Below are 17287 nucleotides of genomic sequence, written 5' to 3'. Positions count from 1 at the left end.
TTATTCTCTAACATTTCATGAATGGAAATATACTCCTTACAGGACTTAAAAAGAAGCATCTTCAAAATCTTATAAAATTCTAGAAACTGATTCACAAAAAGCCACTTGTCCAAGTTCACACAGAGCAAGTCACTGGCAGAGCAAGGCTGGAAGAAAGGCCTCCTCTCTCGTGGGCCCCTAGGCTCTGTTTCCTGGCAGGTGCCAGGATCCCTGGGCACACTGGGAAGATGTCACTGCCCCTTGTTCCTTGGCCAAGATGTGGTCTGGGCATAGAAGGCAGGAGTGAGTGGCCGGAAGGTGGCTAGAGGTAGGAGGTGTGGTTAGACCAAACAGGACATGGGAGACACAGTTGACACGTGCCCAGCCTGATGAGGGCCCAGGGAGGTGGACAAACACAGTCATTAGTGATAGGGCACTCCTCCTGCCTGAGAATGGCAGGCCCTTTGCCAGTTGTCCTCAAGGCGTCTCCCTCTTCTATTTCAAAAGTTTAACGAAAATCCTTCTAATTATACTGTTCTTGTCCTTGAGAGGCCCTGGGCTGTGTCACCTAACTGACCACTAACCACAACCAGCCCTGCTCTCTCCTGGTTCCTGAAATCTGGGAGCAGATGGTGGAGGTGTTGAAGACAGCCCCCTACCAAAAGCCAAGAAGAAAGAGGGTAAGCAGTCATAGAGAGGAAGTTACTTTGGTCCTCAGCCCATAGACCCCAGAGTCTTCTTTCCTGTGAAGCCCAACGGTCCCCAGCCAGATTTCCTGTCCCTATAGCCCTCGCCAAGGATAGAGGGCTGCCCACCAGGGTCGGCCCCAGGGGCCAGGTTACACTTGGGGGTGGGGGACGGTGCCCAGAGGCTGATCTGGCCATCATCACTCCAGGTCTCCCCTTCATCTTCTGCTTCCCATAATTCCCTAGGTTGTTGGTTCCTAACTTTGGTCCCTTTCAAAGGAAACCTGGATACTCAGTTTTATCAGAATTTTGAAGGAGGCTTCACTGTCTGTACTCCCTGGGGACAGCACCAGTCTAGGCACACAATGGGGAGCTGAGAAACTCTGGGGTGGTGATGCTAAGTTCAAAGACTGGAGACAGTTCTGGTCCCTCTTCTCCTGCCCATCTCTCTGATCTCAGGGAGCTCTTTTGTGCACCCCAGCTCCGGTGGGGGAGGAGAGTTCAGTCTCCAGGGGCGGGCCTCCTCTGCCCTGCCCCTCCCCCAGCGTGGAGGACATAAAAGCCCAGATTCAGCTAAGAGGGGATGCCAATGCCAGGTGGAGCACTGGGACTTTGGAGGTGGGGTCCCGGACTCCGTCTGTAGGCAGAACCTGCCGAGGGGGTGCTGGGGTATGAAGGTGGGAGTGAGGGGCCTGGGAAGGGAGAGATGTGGGGCTCTCTTCTCCCAAATGCACTGTGGCCTTTGGACACTTACTGGGCTTGGGGTCTTGTTGCAGAATGAAGCTGCCCCTGGCCCTAGCAGGGCTCCTGGCCAGTCTGGCCACGCTCCAGCCCTCTGGGGGTGCCACTCCAGGTAATAGCTCAGAAAGAAGGGAAAACATGGTGTGCTGGGGGAGGTTCTGAGTTTCAGGGATTCCACCTGGGCTCCGGGACCTGATGGGGACTTTGGGCCCATTCCTGACCTCGGGATCCCTGTTCTGAGCAGCTGTCCCGAGGGAAGTGGAGACCTCGGTGGTGCTGACCTGCATGGAGGAGGCCAAGCGGCTAGTGGACAAGGCCTACAAGGAGCGGCGGGAAAGGTGGGGTGCCGGGCACTGCTGGGCTCTGGACAAGGCTACCCTGGACCTCTCAGGGAAGAAACAGGCAGCAGGGAATTTGTGGGTGGGGATGGGTCCCTCTGTCTGTCTGTCAGTCTTTATGTCTCTGGGTGTGAGAACATCTTTAAAACCATGCCTTCTGTGGCCTAGTCTCTGGATACCCAGGTCCATACCCTGTTTATAATGAGAAACCTGCTTCCTGACAGTGGGTCTGCCTACACTGTCCTTCGTGTCCCTCGCCTGGGCTGGGGCTCTGTTGAGTGTCTCTGCCTGGTTTCTCTGGCTCTCACTCCTCCTTCCGCCAATCAGCATCAAGCAGCGCCTTCGCAGTGGCTCGGCCAGCCCCATGGAACTGCTGTCCTACTTCAAGCAGCCAGTGGCAGGCACCAGGACAGCTGTGAGGGCTGCTGACTACCTGCACGTGGCCCTAGGCCTGCTGGAGAGGAAGCTGCGGTCCCTGTGGCCAGGCCCTTTCAACGTCACAGGTACCACCCCCCTACAACCCAGCCCCTCACTCCACTCGTGACCCCGCCTAGTGACTCCAGCCATCTCCCAGCAGTTCCCCCAACACCCTCTTCCAGGGAGTCTCAGGGGCCTCCTGGCATCTCCTCCATGTCCTCAGACTACACCCTCAACCAAGGCTTTTCAGCCTAGGAATGAAAATGGTGGGGCTCGGCAACCACCCACGCCCTACTTTCCTGGCCCACAGATGTGCTGACGCCTGTCCAGCTTAATCTGCTTTCCAAGACTAGTGGCTGCGCCTACCAGGACCTGGCGGTGAGGTGCCCAGAGAAGGACAAGTACCGAACCATCACCGGCCAGTGCAACAACAGGTGCAGCCTCTGCAAAACGACTCAGGGCAGGGTCCCAGCAGCCTGGGGCCAGCTGGTGTCAGCGCCCTGTCCTCTCTCACCACCACCCTGCAGGCGCAGCCCCACACTGGGGGCCTCCAACCGGGCCTTTGTGCGCTGGCTGCCGGCGGAGTACGAGGATGGCTTCTCCCTGCCTTTTGGCTGGACGCCCGGGGTCAAGCGCAATGGCTTCCAGGTGCCCCTGGTGAGCGCTGGCCCGTGGAGGGGGCGAGACCCCACGGAGGCCAAGACCTCGTGGTGTCCAAGCCCCCTGACTCCCCGTGTCCCGCAGACTCGCGCTGTCTCCAACGACATCGTGCGCTTCCCCACGGATCAGCTGACCCCGGACCAGGAGCGCTCGCTCATGTTCATGCAGTGGGGCCAGCTGCTGGACCATGACCTCGACTTCACCCCGGAGCCAGCCGCCCGCGTCTCCTTCCTCACTGGCCTCAACTGCGAGATCAGCTGCCTGCAGCAGCCGCCCTGCTTCCCACTCAAGGTGCTCCCTCCTTGCCCCACCCCCAGCCTGCTGGGTCAGGGGTTGGGGTGGATGAGGGGGCATCGGTCCGGAAGGGGCCACCTCCCTCGGTGCCCAGCTTTCCTTCCCCAGCTCCCCAGTAGGGCTGGCCCTGCCCACTTCCCACTGTCCCTCCAACCTCTGTTTGCAGGTGCCCCAGGCTCAGTCCTCTTTCTTCCCCACACAGGGCTCCCTCCCCACAGCCCACAGCACACAGATCCTGGATTGTGGTCTTGGAGCCGGCCAAGAGCGGACTGGTGTGCTGAGGCACATGCAGAGTAGAGAGGAGGAGAGAAAGGAAGTAGAATCTGAGAGAGAGGCAGAGAAAGACAGGGCCAGAGTGCAAGACAGGAAAGGGACAGGGTAGAGAGACAGTTACGAGAGAGGAACGGAAAAGGAAGAGGAGGCCGGCAGGGTGAAGACCAGATTCAGAAGACAGAGTAGGGAGAAGCAGACACAGAAAAGAGGAGAGAAAGCAGGTTTGGGGGGAAGGGGTCAGAGGACTGGCCCGCCCACCTCCAGGGGGCCCCACATCCCCCAGGTCAACGTCCTAGTCATCACCCCCCAGCTCAGAGGAGCTCTGCTGGTGGAACCGCAGGCCCACCAATCTTTGTGGGCCTTGAGGGGTCTCCTTGCAGGCTGAGGGGGCCAGAAGTTCTGAGGAACTCCTTTTTGATATCTGGGTCTCCCCTTCTGGTCCTGGGCTCCAGGCCATACCCCCTCCCCAAGATGAGACCAAGGCCTTCAGGAGGGTGGACGGGGGAGAGCCACTCCTGACCTCTGTCCCTGCCCTCGGTGAGCCCGCCGGGCCTCTCTCTGTGCTGCAGATCCCCCCCAATGACCCCCGCATCAAGAACCAACGTGACTGCATCCCCTTCTTCCGCTCCTGCCCGGCCTGCACAGGGAGCAACATCACCATCCGCAACCAGATCAACGCGCTCACCTCCTTCGTGGACGCCAGCATGGTGTACGGCAGCGAGGACCCCTTGGCCATGAGGCTGCGCAACCAGACCAACCAGCTGGGGCTGCTGGCCGTCAACACCCGCTTCCAAGACAATGGGCGGGCCCTGCTCCCCTTCGACACCCTGCACAATGACCCCTGCCTCCTCACCAACCGCTCCGCGCAAATCCCCTGCTTCCTGGCAGGTCAGTCCTGGGCGGGGACCTGGGCTGACACAGGGGTGCCCCCTGCTGGAGCCACAGAGGGCCTGTTTGCAAGCCGCTTGTAGATTTGAATTTAGAGAGACTCTCCTCACCAACTTCAGATTAATCCAATTGCCTTGGTAACAAGGTGGATGAGCCAGAAAGGCAAAATCAAAACCAACAAAAACCAAAAACCCAGACCTAAGAAGGAGACTCAGGGATGGCTAAGGATCTTCTGTCCATCTGTCCCTCTCTTTCCCTTTGGGCTCTGGGAGCGAGGAGAGTTGAGTCCTCTAGGGAGAGGAAACTAAAGGGACCACAGTATCCAATATGGTAGCCACTAGCCACACAGGGCCATTTTCATTTACATTTAAGTTAATTTAAATCAACCTAAATTAAAAACTTAGTTCCTCCACTGCACTAGTCACGTTTCAAGTGCTCAATAGCCTTATAGCTAGTGGCTTCCATGTAGGACTGCTCACATGCAGAACATTTTCATCAATGCAGAAAGCTATATTGGACAGAGCTGCTCCAGAATATCACCTCCTATCTACCTTGATTCCCTATAATAAGAGAGGGTGGGATTTTCGATGTGAACAACTGGCAGTCCTAGGAATATGGCTGGGGCAGTGATGGTGGCCATGCCCAGAAATTTTCTAATGATTCTTAATGTAGACCAGTAGTGGGTCTGAGGCCCTTCTCTCTGGCCTCCCAATTTCTCCTCTTGGTGGCTTCCAGTGGCTAGGCCTTAGGGAAGAGGATCAAAGTCAGTGACTGTAGAGAGGAGATCAAGGTCACACCAGGATGAGGGGGGAAGGTATAGCTCAACGTGGTAGAGCACATGCTTAGCATGTATGAGGTCCTGGGTTCAATCCCCAGTACTTCCTCTAAAAAAAAAGGAAATAAATAAATAAACCTAATTACCTCCCCACACTCCCCCAAAAAAGTCACACCAGGGTGGACTTTCTGGGGTGAGTGGTAGAAGAGAAGCTCTCCTCAGCCTCCACGTGGTGTTGAGCCACATGTCCTCAGCCTGGATTGTCATGTTGGCAGGTTGTGAGATGGAAAATCTGCTCTCAGAGAATTTCCTTCCACCAAACTTTAGAACCTGGGGAGGACTGAACCCAGTGTCCTGCAGGAATGGGCCTGGCCCTAAACCTCTGGTCCTTCCAGAGGAGGTTTAGGGGAGGACTGGAGGGATCAGAGGGTCTGACTTGATTCTTCTGGACAGTCTCAGGTGTGGACTTCAAACATCCTGTGCCTTGGCCCCCTCCCCCGATCAAGCTGCACATCAGTACATAGAATGGGTGGCGGCTTTCTAGAGTCCAGTGTTGAGAAGGATTTTGAGGCTGCATCCAATTTTAGCAGGAGAGAGGGCTGTGATCATATGCTGCGTCTGGCATGGGCAGAAAAATAGGGAGAGCCAACATGCATGCTACTTTTTGGACTTTCCTGAGTCAAGAGAATAAGTCAGCCAGACAGTGTTCATGGATCTCCTACTTTGTACCAGGCATTAGGTGTATGTTGGATAGGAGGGTCAGACACAAAATGGCACAAGCCATGGTCCTCACATATGGGAAAGTGGCAAATCACGTGTTAGATCTGATGCCTACTGAATGAACATTTTCAACCAGCAGTGCCACTAAAGAGGGGCAAAGCTCTCGTGGTGGACCAGGGCATCAGGGGATACCTTCTAGAGGAGATGAAAACTGAGCATGGTGTGGAAAGATGGGTGGAGAGGAGGGCTGGGTAGGGGGCATTTCAAGCCTTGGCTTGGGAGGAAGGTCTTAAGCTTGACAGTAGCTTTTGCATCCCCAAGGGGACTCCCGCTCGAGTGAGATGCCTGAGCTCACCTCCATGCACACACTATTACTGCGGGAGCACAACCGGCTGGCCACAAAGCTCAAGCGCCTGAACCCCCGCTGGGATGGAGAGAGGCTCTACCAGGAAGCCCGGAAGATCGTGGGAGCCATGGTCCAGGTAGGCAGTCCCGCGCATCGGTGATGCTGGGGCTCGGCAGACTTGGGATCCAAATGCTCCTCTGCCACATCCTAGCTGTGCAAATTAACCTTCATGAGCCTCAGTTTCTTCACCTATGATACTGTGAGGATTAAATACCTGGCAGATCCTAAGTGCCCGACAAGTGTCACTTGCTTTCTGTCCCTTCCTTCGAGGGCTTTCTCTCCCTTTTTCTTTCCTGTCCGCCAGGAATGGTACTGGGATGTTTAAACAGGTGGGACTAAAGTGCCTGGCACAATAGCTGTTCAGTAAATGCTTCTCCTTTCCTTTGTTTCATTGTCGCTCTTGGCTTCTTTACATACACACACCCCTTCTTTATGGCTCTATCACAGCTCCTTACTCTCCTTATTGTGGGGCCAACTGACATCCTTCAAAGCCCAATGACCCCCATTCCTGGGCTCTCAGATGTCTGCCTGTGATCCCTCAACAGATAAAGCACATTCTTTACTGGGCATGTTTCCCCTAACAAACTAATAGCCCTAGGTAGTGCCTAATCTCACAGTAGCTCAGGCTGGCTTGTTTCAGCCCACCTTATCAGACTCATAAACCCCCGGTGTCCCTTCACGGACCCTAAACTTCTTACTTCACCTACAGCCAATCAGAGACTTGTGCACAAGCCAATCAGTCACCTTGTGACCTGACCTTATAGAAGACTCCAACAATTGGCCCTCGGCGCTCACGTAGGCACCTCTCATCTCTGTGGCCTGCTGTTGTCTATGGCAGCGTACCCTTAACAAACTCCCTTACCATTTCCTCCCTCATCTCTGGTAAATTCTTTTACCAACCTCTGTCACCGGCCTCTGTCAACCGTCCCATTGTGGACCACAACGCTTATCCTTGCTTGTCCCCGGGCAGTGTTCCTGGGTCCCTCCTCCAATTTGTGCTGCTTCAGCACACCCATCCTCTCCTGAAGCCATAAACACAAACACACACACACAAACACACACACACCGCCCCTGGCCCCCACCTTGTTACTATTCCTAGATTCTGCGGGGGAGAGAGTTACAAGAGCCATTGGTGCGTTTTTGATTTGCATTAAGAACTTGAGTGAGATTTGTTTAAGCCTCAGAGGAGATTCTAGAGTCTAGAATCTAGAGTGAGACTGTTTCATCTCTTCTGGGAGAAGTCATCCAGGACATGGCCCTTTTCACTGGGAGAAGTCACCTAGGGAGACTCTTTTCCTTCTTGCCTTTCCTCCTTCTACAGACAATTTATTGAACCCCACCGTGAGCCAGGCACTTGCTGGGCACTGAGTAATTTCAAGAGAAATGAGAGACAACCCTTGTCCTCAATGAGCTATAAGTTAGTAGGAGAAATGAGACGTTAGTAACTCCAGGGCAAGGGAGCTATTGCAGGGACTAACAAAGCCTTTTGTCATTTAATCCTCTAAGGCAGAGGGCAGCTTAATTACCCTTAATTTACATTTGAGGAACTGGGGCTCAGAGTGGTTAATAATTGTCCCAGAGTCACACAGCAGGCAAGCAGTAGAGCCCTGTCTTTGCCTCTTGGTGCCACTCTGTGAGACCCAGATCCAGTGCTGTGGGAGGCAAATCCTTGGCTACAGAGGAGGAAGGGATCCCTGAGCCAGGAGCAGGCGGAGAATCTGCAGGGAGGGGTGATTTTTGTTTAGATCATCACTTACCGGGACTACCTGCCCCTGGTGCTGGGGCCAGAGGCCATGAGGAAGTACCTGCCCAAGTACAGATCCTACAATGACTCGGTGGACCCTCGCATCGCCAATGTCTTCACCAACGCCTTCCGCTATGGCCACACCCTCATCCAACCCTTCATGTTCCGCCTGGACCATCGGTACCAGCCTATGCAGCCCAACCCCCGTGTTCCGCTCAGCAGGGTCTTTTTTGCCAGCTGGAGGGTAGTGCTGGAAGGTGAGCAGGGCCTAAGCCAGGAGTGAGTGAGCCGGCAGCCGAGGCTGGGGTGGGGGCAGGCTTGGTCACGGCAAGCTCGGGCGGAATAAACCCTCTTTCCCTCTTATTTTAGGGACCTGATCTGACTTTCCAGCCTCAGTTCACCTGATTCCGCTTGCCCATCTAATAATAAAGGGTGGGGTGGAGATGGCTTTTAGGGAGCTGGCTCCTTCCTGTGGGTTGTGACTCTCAGTGACTCAGGAAGCCAGGGTCTGGGAGCATGGCAACCTTGCAAGTCTGAATGGCATGATTCCCTAAGACCTCAATGCCCCAGCGAGGACCTGCCCCCTGGGGACACCGTGGCACCAGGAGCCACAAGTGCCCAGCCCTCTTCTGCAATCCCCCTAGTTCTACCTTACTCCATTTCAGCTCTGAAACTGAGCCAAATCCTTCCCCCACCCTGGCTCCTCTTGCCCCAGGTGGCATTGACCCCATCCTCCGGGGCCTCATGGCCACCCCTGCCAAGCTGAACCGCCAGAACCAAATCGTGGTAGATGAGATCCGGGAGCGGTTGTTTGAGCAGGTCATGAGGATCGGGCTGGACCTGCCCGCTCTGAATATGCAGCGCAGCCGGGACCATGGCCTCCCAGGTGAGGGGCTGCAGGAGTCCCCCTGACCCTCCCCCGCTTCCCGCCCAGGGCCCTGCTGTCTCCAGTGTCCCTAGCTGCCCAGCCCCGCGCCCACCAGCCTTGCTCTTAGGAAGCCATCCCAGCTCAGGCCCGTACCTCTCCCTGGTCCATTTCCAGCTCCTCTCACCCCTTTTGTGTTGCTGTAACCCTCCAAATTGGAGCATCACCATAACAACAACAACAAGCCCTCCCACCCCTAGTCTGAAAACCTGTTTCTACTACATTTTGTTTTGTTTCATCTTACTTGAACTCTGAGAGGAAGAGATTATTGTCACTTCAAGTCTACCCGTGAGGAAAGAGGCTTGGAGAGATTCAGAAACTGCCCGGGGTCTCCAGCCTCATCAGTGACAGAGCTGGAATTTGAACCCAGATCAGCCTAACCCCAATGATATGGGAGAGCTGGTGTGGCTGATCCTTTGAGGCAAACTGTGCCCCTCACAGTCTGAGATTTCCAGAGGGGCAAGGAGATGCTCCTATTCTTGGATCCAGCAGGAGTTATGCAATTAAGGATTTACCTCAGGGTGGGAGGGCACGGGGAAGACAGAGAGGCTCCTGGAGATACCCAGCTGTCCTCAGGCTCCCAGAGAGGCTGGAGCTAAGGGTTCAGAGTTCCCTGGGGGTTTACAGTGGGGTGGCAGCCCCTCCATATCCTCCTCTCTCACGTGTACCTCTGTATGTGGCCTCGGTGTGTTGGGAAGGTGGGCTAACTGGGACCCACCCACAGCCACCTCTCCCCTCCCCGCATACAGGGTACAATGCCTGGAGGCGCTTCTGCGGGCTCCCGCAGCCCAGCACAGTGGGCGAGCTGGGCACGGTGCTGAAGAACCTGAACCTGGCGAGGAAGCTAATGGCCCAGTATGGCACACCTGACAACATCGACATCTGGATGGGCGGCGTGGCTGAGCCCTTGAAGAGCAAAGGCCGTGTGGGCCCGCTTCTCGCCTGCCTCATCGGGACCCAGTTCAGGAAGCTGCGGGACGGCGATCGGTGAGGAGGCGGCCGAGCGGCTCAGGCTGGCTGTGCGGCTCCGGGCCTGTCCCTGACCCCCTGGGGGCCCCTCTTCCTCCTGAGAAAGGAAGGGCTAGGAGGAGTCCGTGATTTCCCAGTGTGTTCCGGGGAGCCTCCAGGTCACCCCTAATGTGCTCTGAATCTGTTGATGGTGTAGCAAGGAGGGACCTGGGCCTGGTTGTGAAGGAGGGAAGCGAGACCTCGCTGCCACGCCAGTCACTGCTCCGGGTCTCAGGGCGCAGCCATGGCGCTGCCTGGCCCTGTGGAACAGTCCCGTCCTTGCTTCCCCACCGCCTCTCCCACTGTCGTTTCACTGTCATGTATCTCTCATAGCCACTTCTCACCTCACCTGTATTGTGCTTTTAGGAAAATCGGGGAAAAGGTGGACAAATTATAAAGCACTCCCAAGTTTCTCTCTACCCTGTGGATATAGCCCAGGGCCAGGGCACAGGGCTTGGTGAGCGTGTGTGGGCCTGGCTCCCTGCCTATCATTAGTGGTGCCCTGGAGGCAGGGGATAGGCAACTGGGTAGCCATGAGTGGGGCTCTACTTGTTTGAAAGCGCCCAGGCTGCCTGAGAGCCCGGAGCTCTCCTGCACTGCAGGGCTGCTGTCTGCATGGTCCTCTTGCATCCAGGATCAGCTCTGGACAGTTGATGCCCTCCCAGCCCAGGAGAGCCTCGGGCACAGTGGCCGTGGGTGTTCCCGTGCAGGTTTTGGTGGGAGAACAAGGATGTGTTCAGCACGCAGCAGCAGCGGGCCCTGGCCAAGATCTCCTTGCCCCGCATCATCTGCGACAACACAGGCATCACTGTCGTGTCCAAGAACAACATCTTCATGTCCAACACATTCCCTCGGGACTTTGTCAACTGCAGTACACTCCCTGCCTTGGACCTGGCTCCCTGGAGGAACAGGGACTAGAGGCTGGGTAAGGGGGTGCAGGGTGAGGTAAAGGCTGGGCAACCTGGGCTGGCCAGTCGGAAACAGAGATCTCCCTTCCCTGGGTGAGCCCATCCCTGTTCTGGGTGCCAGCCGACAGAGGAAATGAATGACTAGACATTCACTTGTGTGTGTGTGTGTGTGTGTGTGCGTGCACGCGCACGTGTATGCGTGTGCATTTCATGTGTGTGTTGCCTATGAGCACAGGTAGTGTTTTGTTTGCTGTGTATACGTGTCATTTACGTGAGTGTGTGCTTGCTGTGTCTATGCCAAGTGTATGGAAGGCAGCCAAGCAGATTGGTGAGGAGCGCGTGCTCAGGAGCCGCACTGCTTGGGTTCAGATCCTGCCTCTGCAGCTTACCAGCTGCGTGACTTTGATCAAGTTCCTCCACCTCGCTAAGCCTGAATTTTCTTCTTTGTAAATAACAGCTGTCGTGCCTCCTTAGCGGGTCCATTTGCATCCTCTAGTACTTTGTTGAGCACCTACCCCCTGCCAGTCACTGTGCTAGGCTTGGGAAAAGTCAGACACCGTGTCTGGCCCTCGTGGACCCTACAGCTTGACAGTGTCCCTGGTCAGCAGAGGTGAACCAGCGACCCCCGGAGGAACGGCCATTAGCAGTGCGAGGTGGTTGAGTTATGAGCCCAGGCGAGTCAGGCTCAGTCCATGGCTCCCCTTTTGCCTCCTTACCCTGTTCTCTTGCTTATTCACAGGAGCCTGCCTGGAGAGGAACTAGGGCCCATTGGCCCTTTGGTACCGTTTGTTTGTACCTGATGATTATTCTAATAAAGCACCACTGATAGGGACCTTCGCTCTGTCTGAGTCTGCAGTGGGGCTGGGTCCTCAGTGTGAGGCTTGCTCCGGGCTCTGAACTTGAACACGGGTGGTCTGTGCCTCAGGGCCCTTCATTTTCTGAACTGGAGGTCAGGGCATCCAGGAGTCCTCCTCTGGCTGATTCCTATATGGAAGGCAGTCAGTTCTTAGAAGCCTAGGTGCCAAGCCAAACCTAGCAGACCCTCCTCCGTCACCTTCCACCCGCACCACCCCAGAGGACAGGACTTGTGGTCACCAAGCTCTTTTGTTCATGCATGGCTCCAGTAAAGATTTGCTACCCACTCACTCCATGTCAGGCCTGTGCCAGGTGCTGGGAAATAGAGGAGACACAGCTTTCCTGGGAGAGAGAAAGAGCTGGGGGGTGATGGGAAGGTAGTTCCCTCCCCAGATGACAGGGCACGACTGGGTCCTGCTCCCCTGCAGCTGGCACAGTGATTCAGAGACCCTCAGGACAGTTGACTCCTTCTCACTCCCACCTTCATGTGGCCAGGTTCCCAGACAGGAGCAGCACATGGCTGGGCTGAGGGAGGGGAGGGAGGGTATGTCCCTAATAATCTTGCCTAGAACTTGATCCCTATAAATGACTGATGGGTCCCCTCCCCATTCCCTCCTTTCTTCCCACATTTGAGGAGGGGCACCCACACCTGAAAGTATGCAGGATGCTGGGGCTCAGGTACCCTGAGGCACCCCAGGCAGATATATTAGCATCTCACCATGTAGCTGGATACAGATTGCTCATCTCCGGTTCACTGATGGTGAAAGGGGCATTCAGAGAGGTTAAGGGACTCATGTGAGGCCTCGAAGAAAAGGTGCCAGAGCCAGGGCTGCAGCCCCAGTCTTCTGGGTCCTGGGCTAAGTGCCTCCCACCCACTCCCTGCCAGTCAGGGGATCCGAAGTCCCCGGCTGGCTGACCCAGGAGGGTCACTTTTAAAGAATTCATGAATATGTATCGAGCAGCAGCACTAGGGATGTTCTGGAGCTGCCCGCCCATTGCCCATCAGAGGCTGCACAGGCTCAAGGACTGGCCTAGAAGAAGAGGGTATTTCCCTGAAGGGCCTCTGGAAGGGAAAGTACTTTAGCTCTGGGGGGATCCAGGCTTGGATCTCCTCCCTGTTGACCCCTTGGCACTGCCCTCTCTTGCCCATCCACGGCCTTGGCTTCTTTTCCCAGGAGCCTCTTGCCTCCCCCTTTTCTTTAAGAGCACTTGCAAATCCCACCAAACCGTGCCCTCTCACCCCACAGACTCAAGCACACGCCTCTTAGTGGTGAGACACGTCTGAACTGTAAACATCTAGTTACTTATTTGGCATTGATTCCCAGGCCTGTCTTCCAGGGGAACAAGGTCATTGCCAGTGCCTGTAGTCAATCAGCAAAGTTTATTGAGCAATTACTGGGTGCCAAGCACCATGCTGGGGGCTACCGGACACACTTAGAAGCAGGCTGTGGTCCCTGGATCAAGGCGTTTACAATCTAATTCAAGGGGACAGGAGGAAAGATACATGTGCAAAGACCACAGCCTCAGCCAAGACTTGTTTAGGAGAGAGGATGGGAGATACCTGGAAGGCATCTCAAGTGGTCCAAGTCTTGACAGAAAGGAGGATTTCCACAGGCAGAGAGGATGGGGGAATGCGGGTGGGAGCAGTGGGATTCAAGAGGAAGCGCTGGAGAGGCCAGAGAGGCTGGCCTTGGGCTGGAGCGAGGCTGGGGCGTGTAGAGAGATCCTGCTGGAAAGAAGGGCTGGGACTAGGGTGTGGTGCTCTAAGGGACCAGGTCATTGAACTTGCTTGAAATGGCATCGCGGACCAAAGGGTGCTTTACTGCACAGTGTGGAGTCCACGCCCCTAATTCTCCACTGAGGCCCAGGGTGAGAGGTCTAACTTATCAATGGCTGAGCAATCCACAAAGCCGTGAGGGTAGCTGTTGGCCTGGAAGGGGTGCAGCGGGACCTTGGTGATGTGGGTGTTGTCACAGACAAGGCGTGAGAAGGACATTTTCTGTAGAGACTTCTGCTGCTTCTTAGTGAAGACCCCAGGGTTCTCCCACCAGAACCTGCAGAGACAGACGCAGAGTTTCTCCATCAGCCCAGCTGTGGGCCCCTCCCAACTCTGTCAAAGGGTAGGAACGAGGTCATTGGGGCCATGCCGAGGTCTGGAGTTAGTCCTCAGGCAGGATGTCAGGACGCCCCCTGCAGAGAAGGGTCTCCCTCCCCGCCTTCGCCACGGTGGGGTCACTCGCCTGTCTCCATCTCGGATCTGCCGAAACTGCCTCCCTAGTAGGCAGGCCAGGAGAGGCCCCACCCGGCCCCTTTTAACCTGGGGCTCAGCGATGCCCCCTAGCCAGATGTCGATGTTGTCGGGGGTCCTGTACAGATCCAGTAGCTTCTTAGCCAGCTTCTTGTTCTTCAGCACTGCGTGCAGCTCCTTCAACGTCTGGGGCTGTGAGAGGTCACAGAAGCCTCTCCAGGAGTTGTACCCTAGGGCAGAGAGGCTGAAGCTGTCTCATCCCAGGGACTTCTTGCCCACAGTCTCTTTGGGGGACACGCCCACTGCATCAGCCCCAGAAAGTCTGGATTCGCAGCCTCTGGGACAGGGTAGGCAGGGAGCCATTGTTTTATACTGTGGCACTGAAGCCTAGAGAGGGCTAGTAGGTTCTTTGGGGCTTGCTCTGGGTCCAGGCACTATTCCAACCACTGTACAAATATGTAAACTGAGGAATAGAGATGTTAAGTAACTCGCCAAAGATCGCACAACTAGACAAGGTGTAGCCGGGATTTGAACCCAGGCAGTGTGGCTCTTAAGTACTACATTTAAGAAGGTCCAATAATCATTGCTTTCCCTCTATGATCTGTTTCTTAATATTTTCGGGGCTTTAAAACTGGTTTTAGAAGCCAGTTGTTGATTTCTTTTTCATCTGAGGAGCTCAAAGATAGTACCAGATGTGTTTTCTGGTCTCTGCATTAGGGAGAATGGAAGATTCCATTTCACAGAGGAACAAAGTAAGTTTTAAAAATGGGCATCTTGGTCTTCTGTTTTAAAACTGATCAGAGCCTCAGGGCTATAGAAGAGAGTCCCCAGGAACCCTGGAAAGTAGCCACAAGTTCCCCAGGCATGGCTGGACCCCTGGCCCACTCACCGGGCATCCCATGGTCCCGGCACCGCTGTATGTTGATGGCGGCTAGGTCAAAGCCGTGGATCGTGTAAGGGGGCTGGAAGAGCTTGTTGCGCAGGTCGCCCGTCATCATTCTCTTCTGACTCATGAACTTGGACTTCTTGGCCAGCAGGCCCCGTACCAGAGGGTCAATTCCACCTGCAGGGAGACCAGGCCCTCATGGGGATGGGGGTAGGCTGGGGACATCTTCCACTGCTGTCTGCCCCTTCCACCAGACATTTTCTCGTAGGTGAAAGCAGAGCTAACTGAACCTTTTGGGCTGGAAGTGGGGAGGGAAGAGCCCGCTGTGGCCTGCAGGGTGGGCTGGGGGCTGGGGGCTGGGGTCCAGTTCAGACTGCACACCTTCGGGGTGGAGGGAAGGGGGCACTCCGGGGATGATGGCATGAGCATCAGCCTCAGGGACCTTTTCCCAAGCTCTAGTTCAGAGAGTTGGCTCCTTCTCCTGCCATATGTTCCCGCAAGGAACTGTGCAGCATGGGAAGAGATGGCAGAAATCAAATGCCCTGATTTGTCAGGCCTTAAGGAAAGCCAATTTCATTACAGCCCAGCCCAGGAATCCTAAGGGGAGCTGTGTCCAACCTTTGGCACTTAATGGAGGTGGAAAGCTGTAGAGAAGGCAGAAAGAGCAGTTTATTTACCAGACCCATGCATTCTTTCTACAGCAATCAGAGAAGCCTGAGACAGGGAAAGAAAGCAGAGGAGGCAACTTAAGGTCAGAGGAGGAAGGAAAGAATAATAGCTAATATTTAGTGACCATGTTCTGTGTGTCAGGAACCACTGCAGACTAAGTTCTATCCATATATTTCAATTTTTGTATAGCCTAGTTAGATAGATATTATTATTGTCCCCATTTCACGAATAAGAAAACTGAGGCTCAAGGGGGTGAATTCACTTGCCCAAGGTCACACAGGAAGTGCACGGAGTCTGACTTCCAAGCCAGGTTTCCCTAGAAGCAGGCTGCAGAGTGAGACAGCCAGGTGCTGCCCTGAAAGGACATACCATCTTTGACTATCCTCCAGGTGTTGAAGAAGAGGGTGTGCAGCGGGAGCTCTGGTTCTGGACCCCATGGCTGATAATTCTCATCCAGGCGGGACATAGTGGAGGGGACCTCCAAGTGGCCAAAGCGGAAGGCAAAGGTGAAGACATTGGAGATTCGGGGATCCACAGATTTGTTATAGCCTCGGTATGGAGGGATCCACTTCTGCATCTCATCACCTAGCACAATGGGTAGGTAGTCCCTAAAGGTGATAATCTGGAAGGGAAAACGAGTTGTGAGAAAAGGGCAGGAGGAGACGTAAACCTCTGCAGAGTGAGGTGGGAGAGAAGCTCCAGCCAAGAGGGATGACTGGTCAAAAATCAAGGATGGCTAATGGATAGCACATGTGTCCAATTCCCCTTCCTATGACCCTGGCAGACATTGCTAATTGATCACGACGTACTTTCTGCTGCTCGTTCATAATTTGTCTCCATGTAGGCTTTACCAATCAGTCACTTTAATTTGGCACTTGAGATGTACTCTCTTTGCCATCTTTGCTATAAGTTTACGACTTTGAAGCTAAAGTGACAGTCTTTATGCATCACTTTAACATCATGAAGTCATATTATTAAACTTTTCCCCATAGGCCAGGGTGAGTAGAATGAAGAACCACAGGAATGATTCACAGGGTAACCAAGGAAAGTTCATTCAACCTCCAGTTCCCAAAGAAATGCTGCACTGCAGAGAGATCTGTTTTTCATTTTGTTTTGCTCAAAACAATGAACTAACATAAAGTGAGAAAATTTGGAAAAATCATGCCACCACTTAACTCAATAATTATAATAATTGTTTCTTCTTTCGAATCTTTGTCTACAGGATACCTATTTTTACATAACTGTAATCCTGGAGAATGCATGCTTTTGCATTCTGCTTTTTCACTTAAAGTTTCTCACATTTCTACCTAGCTCACAACTATTATATAATTAAATGTGTATGATATTCTCTTGCACTTGTGGGTCCTTTTTTTTATTGTTTTACTCTTTGGTTGCTGCCCATTTCTTCAGCAGCTTAGATCTAGGGATGTCATCCTTGGAGCAGGCAGTCTGCTCCTCAGGCTGTGGGAGTCAGCAGGGGACAGACCCCTGCCTCTGGCCACAGTGACTGGCTCAGCTGTGGCACCAGACGAGGCTGGTGAGTCAGATTCTCTCTCTCAGGAACTTAGATTTCAAATGCAGCTATCCTAGACTGTTTCTGGTGGCGCCTGATCTGAGGGACAGATGGGGTGATATGCGCTGTCATTTCCTACCATGTGCAGAAAAGCAGGGAAAACCCATCTGCAGAGAAGGAGAGTGGAGAAGTGAAGAGAGGAGCAGAGAGGAGGGAGAGACAGAGCGAGAGTAGCTGCCCTAATTCCAGATGGTTTCCAGGCTCTGGCTTTAACCCTTTCTGAGGCCCAACTACAGTCCCTGCCCAGGGGTTCCAGGAGAAACCCTTACCTGCTTCCACTTGTCTAGGGTGAGC

General features: G+C 54.4%; 2 protein-coding genes across 2 annotated transcripts in view; one reads left to right on the top strand and one right to left on the bottom strand.

The window, feature by feature from the left end:
* The first annotated feature begins 1442 nt into the window (after positions 1-1442).
* On the top strand, positions 1443-16005 carry MPO (myeloperoxidase). Its single transcript, XM_064494973.1, has 13 exons — positions 1443-1518; positions 1651-1744; positions 2072-2247; positions 2472-2595; positions 2689-2818; positions 2906-3112; positions 3958-4276; positions 6093-6253; positions 7923-8178; positions 8637-8807; positions 9596-9833; positions 10565-10779; positions 15810-16005. The coding sequence occupies exons 1-12, from the start codon at positions 1443-1445 to the stop codon at positions 10770-10772; spliced, it is 2160 nt and encodes a 719-aa protein (XP_064351043.1). The 3' UTR covers positions 10773-10779; positions 15810-16005.
* The window catches only part of LPO (lactoperoxidase), a 35868-nt gene continuing 31570 nt past the window's right edge, over positions 12990-17287 (bottom strand). Inside the window, 4 exon segments of the mRNA NM_001303552.2 lie at positions 12990-13671; positions 13858-14095; positions 14755-14928; positions 15790-16042. Of these exon segments, the coding sequence (NP_001290481.1) occupies positions 13464-13671; positions 13858-14095; positions 14755-14928; positions 15790-16042 (873 nt within the window). The 3' untranslated portion in view covers positions 12990-13463.

Source organism: Camelus dromedarius, chromosome 16 (genome assembly GCF_036321535.1).
Source record: "Camelus dromedarius isolate mCamDro1 chromosome 16, mCamDro1.pat, whole genome shotgun sequence".
Classification (NCBI taxonomy): Eukaryota; Metazoa; Chordata; class Mammalia; order Artiodactyla; family Camelidae; genus Camelus; species Camelus dromedarius.
Note: the sequence above shows the minus strand (reverse complement) of the source record. Positions and strands in the feature narration are given on the sequence as shown.